Here is a 24,568-nt window from a genome sequence, read left to right on the forward strand (position 1 = left end):
TAGAGCTGTTTTCCTTTTAATGACAGACACCTTTAAATTGAAAAATGTTAAAAACAAAAGAATTCTGTGTCTGGATTTTCAGCAGCGAAGAAGACGAGGAGACTTCAATCTATCCATCCAGCTTCTTAGGGAAGAGGTGCTGGCCACACAGAAAAGGGCAGAAAGGGGGTCACTTATGAGTTGGGTGACACTTGCAGTTCACGGAGCCCCAAAGGGAGGGGATGGTCTCAGTGGACCTTCAAACCACCTTCAGAGGCAGGTGGAAGAGGCAGACCGGGGAAGGGAAGAGCTCACATTTCAGAGCATCTCTGCCATATCCTCGGTAGATCTTGTTCCACCGTTATTTCTTTGCATCTTCCCATCGGCCCTAATTTTGTAGAACTGGGCCTGGAGAACCACAAAACAAGCACAGGGTCAGGCGATTAAGTAAATGGTAGAACCTTCAACTAAGGTCTTCAGACTAATCCCCGCTCTTTTTTCTCTGTTTCTGGGACGCGTGGAATTAAAGAGAAGGATACTTGGTGAGCCCACCTGGGACAAAACAGCAGCCTGAGGAATTAACCAGCAAGGCAGATGCAGGCTTCCTGGCAAGCCTTCGATTATACCCAAGGCGCAGGGGTCCTCTTTGCCCCCACCAGCAAGGCAGAGGGCTCCTCTTTGCCCCCCACCAGTGGCAGGCAGGTGTTTGTTGGGTGGCAAGACAGGAAGAGAGGGGTAGAGAAGCCATGAAGGGAGTCACTTCTACTACCAAAGTGTTACCAATAGCATCAGGTCCAGATGCGATGAAGGTTAGCCTCAATTTCACCATCTGCAAAATAGTACCTGCCTTCTAGGATTGTGCTGAGAAGTAACTAAGGAGTGGAACACATGAACATTGTCGGCCTGTAATAATAGCACTTCCTACGTTTTTACTCATTTGTGCTCAGTTTATCACTGGCTGTACCTTCTTTGGAGTTGCTAGTGCTTGCTTAGAGAGTTTAAGTACCTTGCCCGAAGTCACATAGTTCCCAGACCAAGGATTCCACCTCAGATCTATTCCACTCTGAAGCCTGGGTTTGTACTTACCATGCAGTGCTCTCTCTCAAATCAAAATTAAGTTGTTGACACATTTATGAGCCTCCAGCAGCTCATCACCTGATAGGGTAAGAGCTGACTCCGTACAGACCTCTTGTCATGGTAGATGAAGACTACTGTTCTTGGCGGGGGGGCGGGGGGCAGAAAAGATGAGCCTGATTCTGTTCAAGGGATGTTTCCTAGAGGAATAGGAAAATGAGTCTCTTTGGCTGAGGGCCTTACCTTTTCATATGCTCTGAGACCAAAGACAAAGCTTGGGGCTCAGGTAGCAAAAAGAATAATCTTATCACTTCTATAGCTCTGCACCAACCTCCCTCATCTCTTGAAGTCTGGTTTCTGTTCCCACCATGTCACAGAAGCTGCTTTCTTGGAGACCTGCTTCCTCCTGGCTGTTCTGCCCGTCGCCTATCCTTGAACCTCCTCTTGCTGAGCTCCTGTGGATTTACCTGTCTCTGTTTTTCAGACTCTCATCTCTTGTCTTACATGACAGCACACTCATGACTTTTCCTTTTTCCTGGGCCTTTTCTGCTTCCTTTGCTCTTTGCTTCACCTGTAAATCTGACCTTCGGTGTTCTTTTCTTTTTCCCTACACACATGCCTCCTTGGCACCAGTATCTCCTCACACAGTGGTAATGATCTCTGCACAGACGAGCCTGGAAATGGTATGGAATGGCCTGTTCTGAGCTCCAGCCTCGTGTTTCTAACTGTTCACTGGACATCTCCACCCTTCTGGACACTCAAACATGCCTAGGACTAGACTTGCGCTTTCTCTGTGTATGGTATGCATGTGGTTTATGTTTCTGGCCTATGTGTTAAGTGCCCGGCTTACTGCAGGTGCCTGACAAGTATCAGCTTCTGTCCTTTCCTTTCCCCTAATGAAATGAGCTGCTTTTCTCGCCTTCCTCAGCACGGGGAGTCTCCCAGTCACTTCTGAGTCATTGTTCACTTTTGCAGTGTCACCCGTACCTTAGCAGCAATTGTCAACATCTGCCAATATTTCCTGTGCCGTATTCTGTGTAGCTTTTTCATCCATATCCACTCCCTGAGTGCCACTGGGGCCCTTCTTACTAAGGCAGTGTTTGGTGGTCACTCAGCCCTTGGTGGACACCTCTGACCCACCACTGAGTCACCAAACTCCCAGTCTCCATTTTCTCATCTGTAAAACTGAAACAGAGCTGCCTACCCTCTGTGGTTTTTGTGTGGATGAAATGAAATAGTATACAGGAAAAGCAATCTAGCAGAGGAAAAGTATCGCATAGATGTTTATCTCTTCTACTTGCCACTTAATTCAACTTTTACACCACTCTGCCTTTCTAAAAATACACCTTGTGGGGCATCCGGGTGGCTCAGTTGGTTGAGTGTCCGATTTGGGACTCAGGTGAGCTCAAGCCCCACATTGGGCTCTGTGCTGACAGCATAGAGCCCGCTTCAGATCCTCTGTCCCCCTCTCTCTTTGCCCCTCCCCCACTCGTGCTTTCTCTGTGGCTCCATGTCTGTCGGCAGCGCCAGCCGGGAGTTGAACGTTGACCACAGTCTTGCCTCAGACTCCATTTCAGCCACATATCCTGGGCTTCCTCTAGACCACTTGCCGTTGCCCACCTCCAGGCCACCTTGCTAGGTCTGCCGATGGCCTCCACTTCCTCGAGGCTCAGTGTGCACTCAGCATCTTCTAGAAACTTTTTTTTTAATATGAAATTTATTGTCAAATTGGTTTCCATACAACACCCAGTGCTCATCCCAACAGGTGCCCTCCTCAGTACCCCTCACCCACCCTTCCCTCCCTCCCACCCCCCATCAACCCTCAGTTCTCAGTTTTTAAGAGTCTCCTATGTTTTGGCTCCCTCCCTCTCTAACCATTTTCTTTTTTTTCCTTCCCCTCCCCCATGGTCTTCTGTTAAGCTTCTCAGGATCCACATAGGAGTGAAAACATATGGAATCTGTCTTTCTCTGTATGACTTATTTCACTAAGCATAACACTCTCCAGTTCCATCTACGTTGCTACAAAAGGCCACATTTCATTCTTTCTCATTGTCATGTAGTATTCCATTGTGTATATAAACCACAATTTCTTTATCCATTCATCAGTTGATGGACACTTAGGCTCTTTCCATAATTTGGCTATTGTTGAAAGTGCTGCTATAAACATTGGGGTACAAGTGCCCCTATGCATCAGCACTCCTGTATCCCTTGGGTAAATTCCTAGCAGTGCTATTGCTGGGTCATAGGGTAAAACTTTCTGAATCAGCTTCACTAAAACCAGACTCTGCCTCTGAACTCAGACATCACTTTGTACCATTTTGATGGCACTCACCTCATTATGAGTATCCTGGGAGCAGAAATCTAGATAATTTCCTGTCTCCCCTCTGGGTCAAAGTCTCCATGGTAGCAGGGGGCCGCTTCCTTATTGGCTCCTTCCTGTTGTCATTTTGCTCTTATTTCATTTAAAAGAGAGCATGCGCGCAAGTGGGGGTGGGGCAGAGAGAGAATCTTTAGCAAGCCCGGCCCAATCTCACGACCTTGAGATCATGACCTGAGTCAAAATCGAGAGTCAGATGTTCAGCCAACAGAGCCACCCAGACACCCCAGCTCTTCCTTATTTTAAACCTTAGGGGCACTTGGCTGGTTCAGTCCATTGAACATCCAACTCTTGATTTCAGTTCATGTCATGATCCCAGGGTCATGGGATCGAGTCCCACATCAGGCTTCACACTGAGCATGGAGTCTGCTTAAGATTCTGTCTCTCCCTCTGTCCCTATTCCCTGTTTATGCGGTCTCTCTCTCTCTAAAGTAAAACAAAACAAAACAAAACAAAACAAAACAAAAACACCTTAATATGTTTTCTCCAAACTTTGACTTTTTGGACTTGGGTCCTTTCTGCTAAAGTAACGTAAGTTAAAGTCAGGACCATCTTCCTCCAAAGGTCCTTCAAATATTTGAAGACAGCTCTATTGCACTTCTTAATTATTTGCTTTACAAACTAAATTCAACTCACTAAACATTAATTGAGTGCCTACTGAATGCTAGTCATGTAGTAGCACCCAGGATATACATACAAAAACATGGATGGCTCCTGTCCTTAATGGCCACCCAGGCCGTGGTGGAGGCAGATGACCAGTGCCATAGCAGAGGGCCGGTGGGTGCACAGAGAAAGAGGATTTTTCTGTGCTGAACACTTAGGAGCAGCCTCAAGGGGAGGTAGTGATTGAGGCCGAAGGAAGAATCAAGTCAACTTGCCCTTACTGTTGTCCTCAAAGGGCTTTCATGCCATCGATCACCTGAGCCTGCACAGAGACTAAGAGTTGGCCACTTTCCAGAAGCAGTATGCCAAGTTTTTATCCCTTCTCGTTTAGGATTTCATATGTCATTAATACATTTCCGTTTTTTATATATCTCTGTAACTAAACTCGGTCGTGAATGAAGCAAAAAGAAAAAAATCCCTTTATCTAAAAATGCTTAAGCTGCTTTATGTGAAGGTAAAATATAAGTCTAGTATGATATTTGATCCCCTAATTTTGGCCGTGGCTAGAGAGGAATGCCAATAGCTGTGTCCTTCCCACTTCCCCCCCTAACAAAACCTAGGAGCTTCTTAAAGATTCGGCCCCTTTTCCAGGCTACACTTCATTTAATGAAACTACCCCTTCGGGCTCAGCTCTTAACATTTTCAGACAAGTTCCATTGCAGTCATGTTTCCCAGAAGCCCCTGGGTCACAGCTGCTTCTGGTCCCTAAGTTAGTATGGCCAAGGGGAGGTTGGACAGTGTTCTTTCCTTTGATCTCAGCATTCCCATCAGGGTCCATAAAGTAGGAAGCTTCTCTCTTCAGGAGGACAAGCTACCTTTCAAGGCTCTCTTCAAGTCCCAAGAGAAGAGGGGACTGACTTCTCTGGTGTGGTTGGGTCAAGAGGCTGAGCTTGTGGGACCTTAGCACCACCTGGGTCCTCTGCCCCTGCTTGCTCCTCCATATGGGCAGAATTCCTGGGTTGAGGCCCCAGGCCCAGGCTGGCATCAGGAGGCTCACCAGTGTGAGTCAACACTTCTAGGTGAGTGTATCTGCTTTGTAAACCTCCATGTTCCTCTAGGAAAATCATCCTAAAATGTCAGCCTGAGGGAAGGTACAGGTGCCCTTGAATGTGGCCACGGTTGCCATGCTAGCCTTATAAAGCCGACATGTTTTTGCCCTGTCAATCTCCTTCCTGTGACTCTTTCCTCACTAGAGTATGGATTCATCAAGCAAAGATGAGTAATTATCACTCTCCAAATCTCGAAGAGAAAAGAGGAAAAAGAGGTGCCCAGGCTGAGACCCGTTCATGAGCCAGGAGATGCTGGTGGGAGGGAAGGCCCCTTTGACGGGCTGGGATCCACACTGAGCTCCTGCGGGTCCCGTTCTGGCCACCAGCTTCCTCTGTCCACTGGGTTTAGTTTCTGGCCAACTGGGAAGTTACAAAGAGTCTTACTGAAAGAAAGTTAATGCTGTGATCTTGATTCGTTGCCTTTCTTGAGCTGCCCACCCTACACCTCATAGAAAACCTCTGTTCCTCCACAGAAGCTCACCCCTCTAAGTGGCCCAGATAAGGAGCAAAGCCATGTTATGACAAGTTATGATAGGTTTTCCAAGTTCTCTGAAGAATTCAGCAACAAGAGTTTATTACCTGAGCCATGAGTCTGTGTGGTACCCAGAACTTCCTTGGGGCTGCACTTAGTCATGACAGGGGCTCCCCTCCCAATCTCATCATCTAGTCAATAAGTCTGATTGAATGAATCACCACCGAGTAGAGAGCCCTACCGGGGAAGAAGCTTCTGTGCTTACAGTCCAGCTCCAGAGACAATCCACATGCACGAGAAATGAGAGACAACATAACAAGCGTCAGAAGTGTGGATTTGAAAGTACTGGCTCCCGTCCTTGCTGTGTGACCTTACACAATCTACTTAACCTCTCTATGCCTCACTTCCCTTATCCAAACCTCATAAAGTTGCGTTGAGGATCAAAAGAGCTAACATTAAAAGCATTTGAAACAATGCCTGCCACATTATAAATATTACATATCAGTGTTTGATCCATGTGAAACTATATATGTGTTCAGTGACCCAGCGATGAGGTGACATCATCTCAAAGAAAGGCCGGGGCCAGCTGACAAATGTACCAGGCATATGGAAACATAAACCACACCATGTGGCAGGCTCGCCTGATCTTCTGACTCCCACCCTAAGCCTCTTCCTCTCCTAATTAACATGGCATTGGCTTGGATCAGATAGGGCAGAAGCCTGAGAGATTTCTTTCAGGAGCCAATTTCTTCCAGGCACTTAAACAGCTGGGTCCCAATCCTTCCACATTTACAATCATGGCAATTTAGAGCAGAGCCTCATATGCACATCGATGTCGAGTAATGACATCTAATGGTCTCATCCACCAGCCCTTCTGTGCATGTCAGGAGGTGAGAAGCAGTAACTTCTCTCCAAGTGGCTCACATGTGACAAAATAACGGGTAACCGGTCCTAGAGCAGTTCAGAGAGAAGGGCACCTTCTTACCCCAATACCAAGAGTCAGGGAATCGCTTAACTGGAAGGACTGTAGAGATCTGGTTTCATCCTCTGTATTGTGTGGTTGAGGGATCATGGCCCAGAGAGGTGAAGTGATTTGCCCACTTCATGGGCAGAGAGGAGACCAGAACTCAGATGTTCTGATTCTTGGTGGAGTTCTCTTTCCACCATGCATAACCCCCTGTTAGCTGCAGTTCTCCTACTGGGAAGCTGGTGCAGGCTGCCTTGGTGGACCTCTGGGCCAGGAGAGCCTTAGACCACCAAGACAGAAGTTCGTAGGTAACGATACATCTACTTGTGCCGGCTTCATGCTGGCCCTGGGGGGTGATGTGGCTTTTTCTGCAAATGCCTCGTGTACTACTTTGGAAGACCAATGAGTAGAGCAACCAGGAATCAGAGATGATCTTCAGGAGGTTTTGAATTCCTTCAAGCATTGTCCCAAGCAAGAAACTCAGGACAAGATCGCCCTCCATCCTAGAGGTTCTCCAAGTTTGCTCTGTGGACCATTGTCATTCATCAGAAAGAGTTGGCCTAGAAAGAGAAGGAAAGAAAAGAGAAGCAGCGGCAGGAAGATGGCATGCGCTAAGTGGCTTTACTCTTGGAAGCTCACTGTTCACAGCTTGAGAATGTTCCTTTCTGCACAGCTGTAGATGCCACTCTCAGTTTAGTCAGGAAGCCAGTTGGATCCCACCAACTCTCAGCTCTGAACCAAGACCCAGATGGATAGGAAGCTCCAAAGATTCACATTAAGAAAGATGTGATGTTGTACTCTTGATTCATTGTCTTCCTAGGACTTTTCTCACCCGTAGATATGTGCCTGCCATATAGAAAGCTCATAGCTCTCCACGGACCACCCACCTCAGATCTTCCCAATTTTTTGCTCCATGAAGCATGAAATATCCAAGGGCAGGTGGGAAAAATATAGATATATGTATAATTCACATCTATATGTGCATGTCTGTAATCACAACCTCAAGAGGAGTAGAAGATACAACAACCAAGATTTGGCTTATATCAGGTGCTTATGTCTGAATGAATCATGGCTTTCCCATGAGAACAAATGGTGGTGGATTTTAACAGAAGGAAGAAAGGAAATTGTCATGCAGACTAAAAATAATAAAAATATAGCTCTCACAGTCCACTATATAGTAGATGTTTAACGAATAAGTGTTGGATAACTGTAGATGCCACCTCTGTGTTCCAGAGGAACCAGATCAGAAGCTTTGTGGCACCTGTAAAAGGTCCCCGACTCCTGTTAAATAGTGATCCCAACACTGCTATCAGGGTTGCTCCCTTTTACCCATCCTGGTTGAGCCACAGGCTTACAAGCTGCTTTGCAAACCTACCAAGGTTGTCACGTGACCTCTGCTGGCTGCCGTAACCTCTCTGAGCCCCCTCTGAGGATGGTCCTTCTCAGAAATGTATTCTGAGATCTTCCAAATGCCATGGTTCTGGTTTAACCAAGTCCATGGAATGAAGAGTCCTGAATGAGCTCTTCTTCTGGTTTCTGCCAAGGGCCGTTTTTTCCTGGTGTAGTATTTACCCTGGAGCAGGGCTGGGGGGAAATGGAGTGGGTGATGGAGATTGAAACAGCAGTCACATTTTTTTTCTCGTCCTCCAGGACGATTTTTCTTCACCCTCACTTAAAGCCTTCCATTTCTAATATTATACCTTACATATAGAAAGCAATTTTAACTTCTGTAAACCTTTTCACTTTTATTATTATCGCTTTTCAAAATAATCCTGCAGAGAGTGTATTATTCCAATGCTGAATTTCTGTGAATACAAAAACGCTTCCTGAAACCCAAGGTGCCCACTGAAACAGGGGTAGGTGAGCACATGCGTGGGTGCACAAACCCCTCAGCCATCGCAGAACGGTATGGGAGGATGAAGGGTGGGAGGACCGGGCATGGTGTCGCCTTCCTTCCCCTCTAGGTTTCAAAGCCCATATTTTCACTGGAAAGCCCTATAGCCTGGAAGTCCATTTCTCCCAGTGACATGGAGTTTCATGCTTGGTGCTGTGTGTAATGCAAGAGACATCACTACCCACCACTTCTGGAGAAAATGACAATCTAGCTGAACACAAACTAGAACGAAGAACAAGAGGGGGGACCCTATAATTGTCAGGTTGCCTGTTCCAGACCAGAAAAAATGCGAATAATCTTAATGCTAGGCATGTTCAGGGAAGGCTTCTTGGGAGACGGGACTTGGCTTGGACCATCAGGAGTGGCTATGTGGACTCTGGGTAGACTGGGAGGACAGCGGAAATGTCTGTCTCCAATCAAGGTCAATGGACAGAGGTTCTTTGATCTCAGTAAATTCCCACCACAAAAAGCATGTGGACATCCACCAACGGCCTCTTCCGTTTGTTCAGCCCTTTAGATATTTGCCCAAGTTTGCAAAGGCTCCGTCCTTGGCATAGAGGCCACAAGAGCCACGGCTCTTAAGATCAAATCTAAATCTACACCCAAAAGAATAAATGGATTGGTGGGTATTGAGTGAGAGTGAGCACAGATAACATAGGTGAGGAAGATGAGGTGGGGGCAAAAAACCAGAAGATGCCCAGCACCTGTTGTTTTATAGGGCTATGTTGAGATGCCTGTTTTAGCTACAGGGTGACTATAAAGTCTGGAAACATGGATTGTAATGATATGGTAATAAGCCACTTATTATGTGTTCACCTGTTGCATTAGATTGCTAGGGCCGCCAAGATAAAATTCCACAGACTGGGGGGCTTAAACAAGAGAAATTTATCTTCCCACAGTCCTGGAGGCTGAAAGTCCAAGATCAGGGCATCAGTGGTGTTGTCTCCTCTGAGGCCTCTTTCTCGCACACGGCCACCCTCTTGCTTGCCCCTTCACGTGGCCTTCCCTCTGTGCACACAGCTGGCTGGTGTCTCTTTGTATGTCCTAATCTTTTCTTGTAAGGACACTAGTCAGTTGGCATTAGGGGCCACCCTAACAGCCTCATTTTACCTTTATTAGCTCTTTAACAGCCCTGTCTCAGATATAGTCACATCCTGAGGCACAGGGGCCAGGTCTTTAATGTACAAAGTTTGCAAGGACACAATTCGGTCCGTGACACCAGCGCTTCCAGATTTGGAGGCCACCCTGTGGATATGCAAAAACCAAAGCATAAGACTCCAGGTTCTATGTTAGGAATCTGGAAGCATTGTCTTTAGAACCGATGCCAACCTGTATGCACGGGCCAATCCCTTTCAGTGCTTGAGCTGGGGATGTTGCATTACCGTGGCATGATTATGCCCAGAGAACAGCCTTGTAGCACGTAGGCACGACCCCGGGAACACACACGCTGCTTGCCCGGGAGGGTGGGGGTGTGGCGGCACGCCTGCAGTGTCTCTGCCTGGAGCGTGTCCAGAATGACGGATGGTTGTGTCCGAACTCAGGGCGCCATGCCTCACAGTGTGTTCTCGGGGGCCTGTCACCACTCCATGCCTCATCCCAACGAACCCCTAAGGCACCCTGGATGGAAAACCCCACGTGACCTGCCTGTTGGCTGCTGCTGATGCGATGGTGTATAATTCAACAGTAATTTATATTCCGTGCAGGTCTGAGCAAAGCTATAAAGAGCTCTTGAGAGCTCAATGCTGCCGAGGCATTTAATCTCTGCAAAGGAAGGGTTTAGTGGACACCAGCTTCCTAGGGTGCATTCGCTGCTGCTGGAGGAGGAGGGATCCTTTTTCTGTTTGCTGATTTGCTTCTTTATGGTTTTAAAGATCAGAGAGGGGCTCACGGGAGAGTGTCTGAGGGAGGACTTGGGCTGCTCCCCAGATGTCCCTGACCTGCACGCCCACGAGGGCACGTCTGCAGTCACCACTTTGCAGCAAGCTAGTGGGCTCGGGTCAGACCAGGGGCTCTTTGGCCACGAAGCCACACGGGAACGTGGGGGGGGCTGGGGATACACAGACGTCATTCCTCATTCCCAGGAGCATAAAATGTCACGCAGATGGATCTCCTGCCCCAGAAAGCTGCAGAAATTATGCCCAGTGAAGTTTTGGGTACCACTTGGCCCCATAAGGAATAGACATTTGGGAAGGTGCCTGTGCACCGAATATGTAACTGCCCTGGATTCCTGGGAGAACCTTCTCGAGGCCCTCAGTTTCCTGGCTCGTGGCCTCTTGAATTAATAAGAGCTTTGCTGCTGCCTAATCTGAGGCCTCAGTTTTGATGCTATTTCTACACAGGTCCATTGCTGTGGCATTACTACCGTGACATCTCTGATGGTCCCTACAGGGAGGCAGAGACACACGTCCTCCCCTCCCTGCCCGTGTGTGCTAACACAGCAGACGCCACACAGGGAGGCCCAGGTCACACCCTACACACCTGCCATCCGTGCTCCAGGGTGCGCTGAGCAGGAAGCTTCCACCAGAACTCTGAAGAGCCGCTTAAAAATAATTGAACTTTAAGGTGGTGCTGGGATGGGACCATTATTGGGCTGCTGATTAAGTGTTCCTGGGCAACATTTCAGGGTGACAGACTTAGCTGCCAGCCCCCAACCCCAAACAATGCAATCCCAGCATGGTGTTTTTTAACATTAGCAACACATTCCAGGCATCGGAGTCTCCGTCCTTGCCCTGGGTGAAGGCATTATGTCTAATTGAATTGACAAGCAAGGATTACTTTGTGTCATTGCTGCAGTATCACTGATTGGCACCTGAGTGGGGAGGACTGTGAGGGAGCCTGTAGGAAGGGTGACTGATGTGTCCCACTTAGCCCAGGACTTTCTGGTTTGAGGATAAAAATCCCACGTTCCAGGGACACACCCCCGTCCCCGCCGACTCCCAGGCAAACTAGGATGGGTGGTCACCCTACTAGGGAAGCAAGGCTTCCAAAGAATAAAGAAGTCAGGAGCTTACGGGAACTTGGGCTGGAAACCTGTAGCCAGGGAATACCTTGACCATCCATACTGTGTCCCTGGGGTTGGGGACACATAATGACATAGTACAGGGTGTCACATAATATCACATAATCCTATGAATCGGTCGTGTCCTGGTGGTAGCTGAAGTTGGAGACGAGGGTGAAGTTGCCAGAAGGAGGGACTTGGCAGAAGAGGGGAGCTGGGAACCTCGAGTGTACAAAGACTAGAGGAGGAAAAGTCCCTCTGAGGGACAGACAGGTGGCATGGAGCTGGGATCAAGAGGCAGCTCGGAGACCCAGGGAAAAGATGTCAAGCAAGGGGAAGTTGTCCAACAGAGAAACTGAAGCTCAGGGTTGGGGGGCGGGGTGCAGGGAGACTGGAATCTAATATCTGGCAATGCAGGGAGTGCTAATTAGAGATGGCAGCCATGTGGAGGAGGTGGATGGGGAAGCTGTGTTTGGTGTTGGCAGGCCGGGCGGAAGCCGTCTCCTCCCTCACCCCCACTCAAGTCTCAGCTGCGTCTGGAGCCAAGGGGATGGGGGACGGGGCGGGCAGCAGGCCCTGTCCTCGGCCTGCCGGGGGCTGACAGGACACAGGCAGGTGCGACCAGGGCGGGGCCGGGGGTTACAAGGTGGTCGTGAGTCCTGAAGGGGCTTCAGGTGGGAATGGTCATTAAAACATGATGTTTACGTAGTTCCTCCCACCTGTTGGCCCTCCTTTCCAGGTGGGGTTTGCAAATAGGGACACGAGAGAGGACTGGAGAGTGTTCCCTCCACGCCAGGGGGTCTTCAAGCGCGGGCTCTCAGGGTTCCAGGGGGTGGTGGCTTCTCTTCTAGCTGGACTTCCTGAACTCCGGGTCCTTGCGAATGAGGGTCCTGGCACAGAGAGGGGTAATTAGAGTTCATTTCTCTTCCAACCAGCTGGCGAGTCGGGGCTGGCTGCCTGGAGGGCGGGGCTGAGTAGGAGTTGGAGGTCCCTTCCAGGGCCAGCAGCGATGAGAGCGGAGACCTATTAGCTTCTGCCGCCAAAGGCATAGACTTGCAACTACAGGGGCAGCCATCGGACTTTGCTGTCCAAAGCTTAGTCTCTGTAATGACATACCTTGAGGCCCCCTTGTGAATGGATAAGCCCAGTGCTTTTCAGAAATGCTGAAATCACTGGACTCCTTTCTTCAAATGGAATTTCACATGGACTCACATCAAAGCAGGGCTATTCTGGCCAAAGAGAGGAGAGAGGGCTGGATCCTCTTCTACTCCCTCTCCCTCTCCTGAGAACCTCCATGGGGCACAGCTGGAAAACCACTGGGGAGGCACAATTTTAGAAGGAGGCCAGGGAGGATCTCTCTGAGGGGATGACATTTGAGATCTGAGAAGAGCTAGAAAAAGGGCGTCCCAGATGAGAGAACAGCAAGTGCAAAGTCCCTGGGGTGGGTAGACAGTTAGCTAGTTTGAGACACAGAATGCTCTTTTCTGTGGCTAGAGTGTGGGGGTCAAGGTGAGAAATGAGGCCAGATGGGGAGGCAGGGTCTACTGAGATAAGGTTCTATGGTCAGGGTAAGGAGTTGGGTTTGTATTCTGAGTGTAATAGGAAGCTATTGGAGGGTTTTAAGCAGGGGAGAGAATTATGATTTGATTACATTTTTAAAATATCACTGCTCTATGGGGGCAAGAACAGAAGGCAAGATGGCAGTGACTTGTTACGGCCGCTCACGTGAGAAATGATGGAGGCCGGACAAGGCTAGAGCAGTGAGCATTTGGGAAGTGAGAAGCTCTGTGACAGGGGCACACGGGCCTGCCTTGTCATCTCTGCATAGAGACCCGGGGCAAGGAGGGCACTGAGGGCAAAGGAGGGACACTCTCCAGACCAGATGAGGCCCCCCACTTCTGTGTACTGCCTGTGGGAATTCTGTTCTTTGCCTGGGAAACCTTCCCTGGCCCAGCTTGATTGTCTCTGTCAGAGATTGATTGACCCTAACCACCCACTACTGGGTATTCCTCTTCTTCCTAAAGACGGCTGGATGTGGGGGGGGGGGGACCTCAGAGTCATCTGCTCCGCTTCCCATCTTCCTGCTGGAAGCGGGGGCAGGTAGAGGCCCAGAGCTGGCTCTAAACTGCAGCCTCTGGGTCCGGTTCTGTGGTCACAGCATCCTCAATTCTATCGCCGACTAGATGAGAAGCTTGTTTAAAAAAATCTCTTTTAGTTTAGATTTAAAGATTCTTAAGAACAGGGATCATATCTTATTCTCCTTTTTATCATCTAGCATAAACACAGTTCAACAAATACTTGCTGATGAGCTGTGTTACGTCACAGAGCCCACAGCCACAGGGATGCCCCCCTCCCGCTCCCACACCAGGCCTGCCGTCACCGAGACGTGACAATCATATGGGCACTGTCCCTGCCTCCCTGGCCTGCTTTCCACCTGATGTTTCTTACAGCCAGGTCTGGAGCACACAGCAGAGCCTGGCTCCAGAGGGAAGAGCTTGGGGCAAAGTTCTTTTCATTTAACTGCTCTGTTCTGACTGCAGTTAGTCTAGGAATCTGATTGGAATTAGGCCCAAACCCCAAACCACGGGCGGGGGGGGTGGATTACTAAGAAGATGTGATGCTGCGTTATTTCTTGGATCCTCGCCTATCTCTCAATAAGTGCTCATGAGGAACAAAATGACACGTTCAAAAGACCTAGCCCCAGAGGCTCCAGTCTACTGCTGTGGGGGATGGGAGGACCTCACACTGTACTTTATGTAATGAGGGTAAATGAGGGGAGGCCGTCCTATCCACTGCCATCCATGGTTTCCAGCAGGACCCTTCAGAATCTGTCTTCACTCTGCAGAGAACCCCAGAGAGCTGTGGGGGTGGCGGGGGTGGGGTGGGGTCTGCACCCTACACTCACCAGTTAGTCGCCAGTTTACAGGTCTGAGAGTTTAGTTCATCATCTGAGAAAACTGGGACAGTTAGGGTGCTCGGCCACCTTTGTCCCCATCTCCTCTACTCTCTGGGACTCAAGGGACTCAGTGGGTGTTTGTCAAAGTCTGTTGTTAGGCTGAGGAACAAGGGCAGCACATCATTCATTCAGTCCATTGATGGAGGACCTGCCATATACATGTGAATATCCATTCGTAATTACTAATGCACATTTTCAAATTTGAATTTACAAGTACAAAGATATGTAAAAACGATTAAGTTCTTGATTGTAACAGAAAACAGTAGCCTTATGTGGAAACAACCTGTTTCCAGTCTTGCCTCTTTTTCACACACAGTTTCCTAACAAGTCGCTTAGATGGTTGGCTCAAAGGGCCCTCTTTCGTGAGACCCCTAGAAGTTTTCTCTCGTCAAGGGCAATATGGACAAGCACTAACAAACAGAAATTTTAAAAGGTTCCAAAGTCACAGAAGAGCGGATAGGAAGTTAAGGCTAGAAGATCCCCTATTAACTCCATTAACGTAACCCAACAAGATGTATGCTATCCACAGGCTGGGCCATTTCCAATTGGTAATTAGCTCCACACAGACCTAAGCTCTTTACTCTCAACGTATCAACCACATCCTTTGTGTCCTGTCCACTGTACTTGCAGAATACACCATTAAAACAGCGTGTATCAACATTTTTCAGCTACTGGCAACTCAGGAAGATCAAAACTACTCGAGGTCAACCTTCTCCCCCAGAACAAATCACTGGATTTAATCGGGAGGATAGTGTACCTTTTGATGATAAGGAGTGTCTCCATTTTTTTACAGCATCTTGTAGATTTCATATAAAATCAGTGGGTGACCTCCTCACACACAGAGCTTCAGTCTATAAGATGATGATTCAATCCACATCTCTAGCTCAGAACTTTCTATCAGGCTCCAGATCCATGGTTCCAAGTGCCTCGCCATCTCAACGGCAGCTCAGATTTGAACTGAGCACACATGCATGCACGTGCACACACACACACACACACACACACACACACACACACACACACACACTTTTCCTGTCCTTAATCTAAGTTTTAGCAAATTGTATCCGTGCACACTCAGGTTCGCAAGCCAGGCAGTAAAAGAAGCCTTCTTGAGGCACAGAAGGCCAGCTCTGGTTTGTTGGCATTTGGATTATTTGAAACTGGTGTCACACGCAGTTTTTCTTTAGTTCTTGCATTTCCAGGTTGTCACCCTCTCGTTGGCCCTGCCCCACAGGCTGCCCCCTTCCTTCTGGACCACCTCTCCTCTTCCCCTCACCTGGCTCTGTCTCAAGGTTACACAAAGGCCCTCTGCCCTAACCCAAGGGTCCCACCAGCCTGGTCAACGGAAGTCACCTGACGAACCAAAAGTTTCCCATCCTCTTCCCCAAGACATGCCAACTCAGCAGGACCGAGGTGAGACCTAGTCCGTGTAGATATTATCATAGAATTCCATCTGAGCCCCAGTGCACAGCAGGACAGACTGGGTTGCTTTGTCAACTCCCTGAAGTTTGGGACCCCTGCTCTACCAGGTAGTGATGCTGCCACACGTGTTTGTACACAGTGGCTGTCACTACACATGCACACGTGTGCACAATCCCATACACACACTGTGCACAAATGCATGCACGTGCATGCACATATACATACACAGAAACACTGCACAGGCACACATATGCACGCATTTTATTTCTGGGGCTCCTGAGCCCAGGTCCCCCCTGACACATCACTTTATGTGGTCTCTAGAAGGAGTGTTCACTGAACAGGTATTCACTGTGCCCTCCTCCCTCCACGCCAGCCCCCATCTCCCTTCTTCCAGGTCCTTGTAGCAGGCTCCTTCGCAGCTGCCTCCCTCTTTGGGAATGCAGATCGGAGCCACCAAAGTGCCTCAACACCTTCTTTCACTTGGCCTAATGTTCAGACCTCTCAGCCCAAAAAGCAGTGTTCACCGCGGATCTGAGGCTCACTTTGGCCCCTCCAACTGCCACGTCTCAGTGCCACCCTTCGCCACGTGCACATCTTTGTATTTAAATCTTTGTTTCCAGGTGGGATTCCTTTCTTAATCTAGAAGGAAGTCACTAGGTCAAATGTATGAATATTTTGAGGATCACTTTCCTGTAAGGAAACACCAGCTTACATCTCCCCCAGAGTCTATGGGATGGTCCATTTTGCTGCTTCCTCACTAGGTTTGGAAATAATCATTAAAAAAACAAGACGAAAACCCAAACGGCACCGATTCGATTATCTTCTGTTACTATGTCTTTATTTTCCAAGTCTCTGATTATTGGCACAATTGGGCATTTTTCACATTTATTGCCCATTTGTCTTTTTTTCTCTGTTCTCTGAATGTTGGACTATTAAGTTTCGTCTTTCTCTACTAAAACCTTTTTCTAACTCAGTGGTCCCAAAGTGTAGTCACTGGACCGGCAGCATCAGCATCACCCAAGAGCTTGTTAAAAGTCTAAATTCTCAGGTGCTACCCAGACCTACTCACCAGAAGCTCTGGGGTAGGGCCCAGCAGTCTGCTTTAATAAGCCACCCAAGACTCCAAACTGCCCTATCCCAGCCTGAGTGATAGAGAATTCATCTTGAACCCACGTGCACAACAGGAGGGACCACCTTGTACGGCACCCATCTAAGCATGAAGGATAAGACCACAGACTCAGGAACTAGCCTGCCTGAGCTTACAGCCCAGCTCCACCAGTTACTAGCTGTGTGATTTTAGACCGATGGCTTAACCTCTCTGAGCCTCGATTTCTTCCATCAAATAGGGACAGAGACAAAATAGGGATAATAATGTGACCTGCATAGATTTATTTAGAGAATTAAAGTTTCCATACGTGTTTCAGCACTCAACACAGTTCCTAGCACACACACTTAATAAATGTTAGGTACAGCGACTGTCACTATGACCGCTGAAATTATCATAAGCTCATGGGCCTGAGGCCTGGAGGAAAAAAGTTGGATCTTAAGGAAACTTGGCCATCAGGAAGCAAGAGGTCTCATAATAAATATAAATATAATGTCCCTCCTCTTGTCCCCGCTCCCTAAAAAATAGGCTTCTCCCTTTTCTTTCTTCTACTGACCCAACCCAGCCTTCTCAAACTTCACAGGCCATTGCCGTCATATCAGTTGCTGACAGAAGAAACGTGAGACGCAGCCAATATCGAGAAAACCTTTTTTTTTTTTAAGTTTATTTATTCTGAGAGTGAGAAAGAGAGAGAATGGGGGAAGGCCTGGGGGAGAGAATCCCAAGCAGGCTCTGCACTGGCAGCTCAGAGCCTGACGCAGGGATTGAACTCACAAACCATGACCTGAGCCGAAACCAAGAGTCAGACGCGTAACCATTTAACCACCCGAGCCCCCCAGGTGCTCCAAGAAAAGCTCTTGAACTCATTTTGGGTTTGCCACATATCTCCAATGGTTAAAAATTTTTTAATTTTTATAACATTTTTATAACATTTTCTCTCTTATAGCAGCCTTCTCATTGAAGGTTAGTAGGAGTAATTTTTTATTTTTTAAAATTTTTTTAACATTTATTTATTTTTGAGACAGAGAGAGACACAGCATGAATGGGGGAGGGTCAGAGAGAGGGAGACACAGAATCTGAAACAGGCTCCAGGCTCTGAGTTGTCAGCACAGAGCCCGACGCGGGGCTCGAACTCACGGACCGTGAGATCATGACCTGAGCTAAAGTCAGCCGCTTAACTGACTGAGCCACCCAGGCGCTCCAGGAGTAATTTTTTAAAAAGAGGAGTTCCCATCATTAAGTCTGTCAAATACTCATAAGACTCATAGGTGCATGAGCTTATGCTACCGTGGGTTATACATCTTCGTGGTGAGAAGTCACATACAGAGTTTCCGAGAGGTTTTGACTCTGCTGCTCCTTTGTAAAGGAATATCTCAGAGGGTCGGTGTTCCAACTTTGGGAGATGCTGTCTTACAGGAAAAGGAAAAGGGCTCCCAGGATTGGGGTGACTTGTTGGTGAATGGGTTAAAAGAAAACCCAATGTCGTATAGGAATGTTTTATATAGGAAAGAATAGACGTTGTTTTTCTCTGTAAATAAGTAGCGGGTGGGAGGGTGGGGTGTGTTTTCTGTGTCTCCCAAGAAAGACGGTGAATTTTCAATGCTTTAGAAAAATGAGTTGAATACTCTTTCGCCTCACCATACCCCACATGAGACTCTACTGAGAAGCTTATTTAGTATTTTCCCACAGGCAAGGCTTCCCAAGTTGTTCCAAGACCGGGCAATTATTGGGGAGTGAGGAAGCCATGATCTCTTGACACTTTTCTCCTCTCCGTGAATATTTCCAGCTACGGATCTTGGTGGCTTATATCTGCGTCTTTTCACCTTGCCTACTCAAGAAAATTGAAAAATGCTGTCAACCTCACTTCTCTCTTTCTCTCTCCCTCTCTCTCCCCTCTCCCTCTTCCCTTTCCCTTTCCCTCTCCCTCACCCCACCCCACCCCATGTTCCTTGCCTTGCCCTCCAGGAACTTTCTGCATCATATCACTGTGCACCTGTGTGGCTGGAATCAACTTTGAGCTGTCACGCTACCCACGCTACCTGTATGGACTCCCCGATGACATCAGCCATGGATACGGATGGTCCATGTTCTGTGCATGGGGGGGCCTGGGCCTCACACTAATCTCGGGATTCTTCTGTACCTTGGCCCCTTCTGTCCAACCTGTCCCGAGGACCAACTGCCCTAAATCCAGACCCGAGAATGGGACAGTGTGCTAAAAAAACAAACCCATACATATATATATATATATATAAATATATATATAATATACATATATAAAACAAAACTAACTCAAGATGATGCCAGTGCCAAGGTAGAGTTGAGTTGGCTCAGGCACCCGCATCTCGTCGGACTTTGTGTTGCCTCATCACTGAGATGGGGAAAGCGTCCCCGTCACGTGGCTCTTCCATCATTTCTTAACTTTTGGCTCCACGGTTTTTTGAAGACAGAGCGAACATCACCACTTGTGATAGCGTCCTGATCCCATCACTCACGAGGATGGGGTGGTGGGCTGGGAAGGGACAGTGCCAGTGGTCTGAAGCGGCACGGATGTAGAGAAGGAGGTACCATCCATTGGGCCAGCCGTGAGGACACCACCCCAACGCCGATCGTGTTGCAGAGAAACAAAGCCCTTAGTTCATAGAATGTAACCACATCTTTGACGTCATTTGCAGATCACTTCTCCTGATCGTCCTGTTCTGATTCCCTTCCCGGCCCACCAGCAACACACAAGAAGTGGAAGAGAAAACAGACTGAGAAGGAAGTTTTCTCTTTGTTGCCAAACTTTTGGACAAAGTTACAGAGGTGGGAAGGGGGAGAGAACAACGTGCTGAGGGGCAAGATCCACGTCAATAAAAGGACACTTCAGTGGATGCTCAGAAAACCCAGTCTTACCTTCCAGCTGCCTTACATCCAGTTAAACAAGAGGCCGCCCTACCCCCGACCCCACCTGCACTCCCTGGGCAGATTGGAGCCTTGGAGTAATGCTGTGATGTGTGCGTGCGTGTGTGTGTGTGTGTGTGTGTGTGTGTGTGTGTGTGAGACTACTTTTGGTGGTTTCCTTTTTTCCTTTTCACCTTTTAAAATGGAAAGACTTCATTATGACTGTTGTCTCTATCGTTTGTGGTGGTTTCATGGGCCAGGGCAGAGTCCCGAGACCTAGGAGGAATAATGAGGGGCAGGCCAGTGTGGGTGCCCATTCTGTAGTTTCAGATCCCTGGAGTGTGTACGTGTGGTGGATGTTTTCTGAGTGTGGGGTTTTATTGTTTGTGTTGCATTTTTCTATTATTTGTAGTGCAGCTGAAATTCCCAGAGGGCAGAACTGAGAACAAAATCACTGGGCAGAGGGCCCGGTGGTCCTTCACATCACAGTTCTGGGATGCCACGGGATTTAGTCCTCTAAATCTGGAAGTTCAAGACAAAGCTGGGCACAAAGCCGTGAGAGAAGAGGGGGAACATGGTTCAGGAGGGAGAAGGAACATTGCCTCTGTTGCTGTTGTACAAGTACGTACCAAACCAGATCTTCACTCCCCATCATGGAAGCTGTCCTTTGTCACTGGACATCCACCCCTCTCCTGGGGCGACCTCTGTACAGATGAAAGAAAATGGGTCACGTGCAGAGAGAGCATCTCCATGCTCCGTGGGCTCAAGTTTGTATGATATTGTGTAAATTAATGGCGAACTCCAGACTCTTTCCATCTTCTTCCTTTCCCTCTTGGTATTCAAGGCCATGCATCCCCAAATAGCCATCTTAGTGGCTAGCCCCCAAACAGAGGTGGCATAAATCCAGCCCGACGTCTCAGGCTCGTTCGAGCACACTGGCCCTGCAGGTGTCGGCGAACTACCATGTCAGCCAGAGTCGTGGAAGCTGTAGGGACAAGAGTCTGCCGGGAAGAGTGGGCAGGAGCAGCTGACAGTCACCTCAGTGACCCTGCTGGGGCTGAGCAGCCCCAGGGAGGCAAGGAGTGAATCCCCAAGCTGTACAGCCATGGGTCAACCATGTAGCTGAGAATTCAGTTGCTTCACAAATAGATATGCTTTGGGCGCTTTGCCAACAGCTCAACAGCCTTCTTTCCCACCCGTGTACCTGTTTCATCGACCTGTCTCCTGATCTGTCTTCCTACCAGTCCCCACTTCTCATCTACTAACCACCTCTCCCTCTTCCATCCGCCAGGCTATGAGTCCTGCCTGTCCCCTCATCTGCTCTTTTTGACTGTGTGTGTGTGATTCACATCCAGTTAAGACATCCCATGTGCATGAATGGGCCTGACTGTGGGTCTCTGTATATGTGTAGCTCCCTGGTGCATTTTCTGTGTGTTTTTGTCAGTATGTACCTGGACACGGTTGTGGGTGTGCTACTCAAGGCTTCCTTCCCAGCGACACTGGTCAGCTTCTGCAAAAGGTCTCATGTGCGCGTGCCCCTTGTATGGGTATGCTGAGAGATGAGGGGTGAGGTGTGGAGCAGGAAACGCTATTCTCTTCCAATTGGGCTTCAAAGGATTTTTTTTTAATAAAGGATTAATTCTATGAGAAGAGAAATCATTTTTGGGAAACCCTAACTTTTCTATTGTATACAGAATTAAAAATTTCTTTTTCTTGGAAAGCTAGATTTCCCCCTTAAGGGAAAGGCATGCTAGGGCTTGAGGGAAAAGTGAGAAGCATCCCAGATTGAGAGGCTTCGTGTCTTCCTTCCAAGCATCTTGAGTGGGCTCTGCTGAGCAGGGAGAGGCAGGTGTCCATGAGCGTCTGTTTGGAGCAGAGGGCCTGTCTGTGACCAGCTGTTTCCCAGGTGCAGGAAAATGGAGAAAGAAATTCTACAAGGGGCCACTTGCTATCAGTCATTTAAATTTTTCTTGAGTAACTGTGTTTGAGGACACTGCCTCGCTGACCTGTGACTATTTATACCTCCTTTTTTTTTTTTTATCCCATGCTTGCCATAAATGGATCATCCACTCTTTCCAGCTACTAATCTTTGTGATTGACCCTTAATACAGCTTATTGTGTCCCTTTGAAGCCTTCCTGAAATGTTAAGAGACTCCTAAGAAAGAAGTAAACCACCTGGGCTTAACTTGCCATCAGTAGAACAGAGGCTTTGAGCTACTTTGGTAGTGGGGCCAGATAGGAACAGATACACTCTGAGGTCTGATCCTGCTTGGGGCCAATAAAGCCCCATACAGATGGCAAATCCTTGCCCAGGGGTGGGGGCCCAGGGAGGCGGAGGCCGGGGAGGGGCTCAATCCCTCCAGTGTAGGGATCCAAGTTAAGACCCGTCGTCCCCACACTATTAGTGAGGCTCTGGTGTGGCTAAAGAAGAAGGGAAGGGGGGTGGGGGAAGGAAAAGAGAGCCTCTGCTAACTCCAAATCAAAGTGGAACCCAACCTACTGATGGGATTTAGGGTCGGCAGCTTCATAAAAGTCCCAGCCCCGACCCCAGGTGAAGTTCAGATTCCTTACCAGTGTGCATGCAAGGTCTATGACCATGTATGTGTTTTGAGCTCCATGTGAATTAGCCTTAAGCATGGGGCTTTCAGCTTTCATTCCCTTCCTTACCCTATGAGATTGGGGATTCAGACAAGTGAGGTGTCTGCCTGGAAAGAGGTCCTATTTCTTTCTCTCCCCATTTTGGGAGCTTTGGTTTCTTTATGTTTCATTTTCTTCCTTGCTCCCTTCCTCTTTCCTTCTGCATCAACTTAAAATAGTCAATCAATTAAAATAGTTAAGGAATTTGTCTCTGGAGAGGCTCGTACTCTCCAAGCAAACCCCTTCCTCATTTGTTGTGGCTGTGGGCTTCAGAAGGAGGTCCGTGGCTTCCCGGCATTGAAATCTAAAACATATTTAAATGTGCCTATTCCAGCTTCAATCCTCCTGAAACCCTCTGCCTTTCAACAATTTACATCCTTTCAGCTTCAGGGATCACAAAGTCAAGAAGACTCAGCATCACCCAGCCAAGACAAAGCCTTCCTTGTTCACATGTCCGTATGCCACCCTCGGAGCCCATTCTGGCATATTCTCTTGTTGGGGTGTGTGGTTCCACCTAACAGTGCTTGCCTTTCCTTTGGTCAGGGAAGGCGATATCCTGAAATTCTTGAGTATAGGCCCTACCTCTTAACAGTCCTCCACAGTCATGATAAGAGGTGTGAAATGAACCACGTGTGGTTGTTCTGATTCAACGGGGGATGTGCTGCTTAGGTCCCTAAAGCTGCCTACCTGAGTCAGACTCAAAGTAATGAAATCAAGCCCATCACCCAGAGGCATGGACTCTGTCTTCCCCTGGCTTATTCTGAGAGTGTTAATTGTTTTTTAAGTATCTGAGGGGAAGGAGCGAGAAGAAAATACACTCCAGTCATCTTTGGTGTGGTTTGTGTGGGTTATTTGGTTGATTCTTGCAACTAAAGGGAAGCTGCTTTTCTGAAAGTGTTCCTCCTCCCCCAGGGGCCAACCATCCCAGTGGACAAATCCAGCCCTTTCCAGGGCAATATGATGAATCAAGAGGTGATTTCACCATATTTAGAAGTCATTGGTGCATACCAGCCAGGTTGGCTTCTGTGCTATCTTCTAGCTGGTATCTGGCAGAGTAAGGGGGCAGGTTTTTAAACAAGTCCCCTTGAGCTGATGGACATAAAAGATTCTGGTGTCTCAAAGCAGTCAACTTGGCGGGCTGCATTTGGACTCTTTCCGTTGATGCTTCCATGGTGCAAAATGTTTCTTAAACATTATTGTTAGTTCTCAGACTACTTTATTATTGGCTATTGGATTATTTTTTCTGAATAATAGAAAATTGTAGAGAATTAGAAAAATAAAGTACCAAAAAGACAAAAGGATTGTTTATAATTTCATCACTCAGAGGCATCATGATGACCCCAGTACCTACACGGTGAGTGGTTGTCTTGGGTTGGCACTTGGGACTAGGAGTGTAGTCTAAGGCTGCAGAACCACACTGGTCTGCATGGAGTTAACTCGGTGTTCATAGCAGGAGAAGAGCAGGGCTCTGAGCCCCTAAAGATGGCAAAGGGACTTTTGTAAAAGGTCAGTGCCAGAGCTTAGGGATGGGTGGAACAGAGGGAAAAGATTCCTACGTTCTTTCCTTTCTTCTTCTTCTTCTTCTTCTTCTTCTTCTTCTTCTTCTTCTTCTTTTTAAGTGCTATCTCAATCTAATTGTAGGTGTAAGAGCACGGAAGCCAGAGTAACTCACTAATTAAGCTACACTTCTCTAACACAGTTACTGTAAAGTTTCTTTCAGCTCTGCCCTCCAATGATTTGTGACTCTGGGCACTGTGTCTTCTCCATACTTGAACTTCCTCATCCACAAAATGAGGATAGTGATAACACTTTACCTCATAGATATTAAGGGCGGCAAAGAAATTGCCAAGTGATTTGCAGACATGATGTATCATATAAGTTATGTGCTGTTCAAATGATCCTGGAGCAGCAGAGCCCTGACTACACGGAGTTCTTCAACGTATGTGGTGCCTGGGCCTTGTTGCTGAAAGGACAATCGCAAGTGGGAGGTCATCTTGGCCACCAAACAGGACCGTCCCTATCCAGCTTCAGCACGTGGGATTCTCCTCTTCTATCATTCGGGTCCCTCATGGAGGTTGGCTCCTTAACTTACCCA

General features: G+C 48.0%; 1 protein-coding gene across 1 annotated transcript in view; it reads left to right on the forward strand.

Annotated features, from left to right (window-relative positions):
* The window catches only part of TMEM178B (transmembrane protein 178B), a 363,493-nt gene extending 339,478 nt beyond the window's left edge, over window positions 1–24,015 (forward strand). Inside the window, exon 4 of the mRNA XM_043589726.1 lies at window positions 18,922–24,015. Within this exon, the coding sequence (XP_043445661.1) occupies window positions 18,922–19,172 (251 nt within the window). The 3' untranslated portion in view covers window positions 19,173–24,015. The remainder of the gene's footprint in view (window positions 1–18,921) is intronic.
* Window positions 24,016–24,568: the final 553 nt, after the last annotated feature.

This window comes from Prionailurus bengalensis, chromosome A2 (assembly GCF_016509475.1).
Source record: "Prionailurus bengalensis isolate Pbe53 chromosome A2, Fcat_Pben_1.1_paternal_pri, whole genome shotgun sequence".
Lineage (NCBI taxonomy): Eukaryota > Metazoa > Chordata > Mammalia > Carnivora > Felidae > Prionailurus > Prionailurus bengalensis.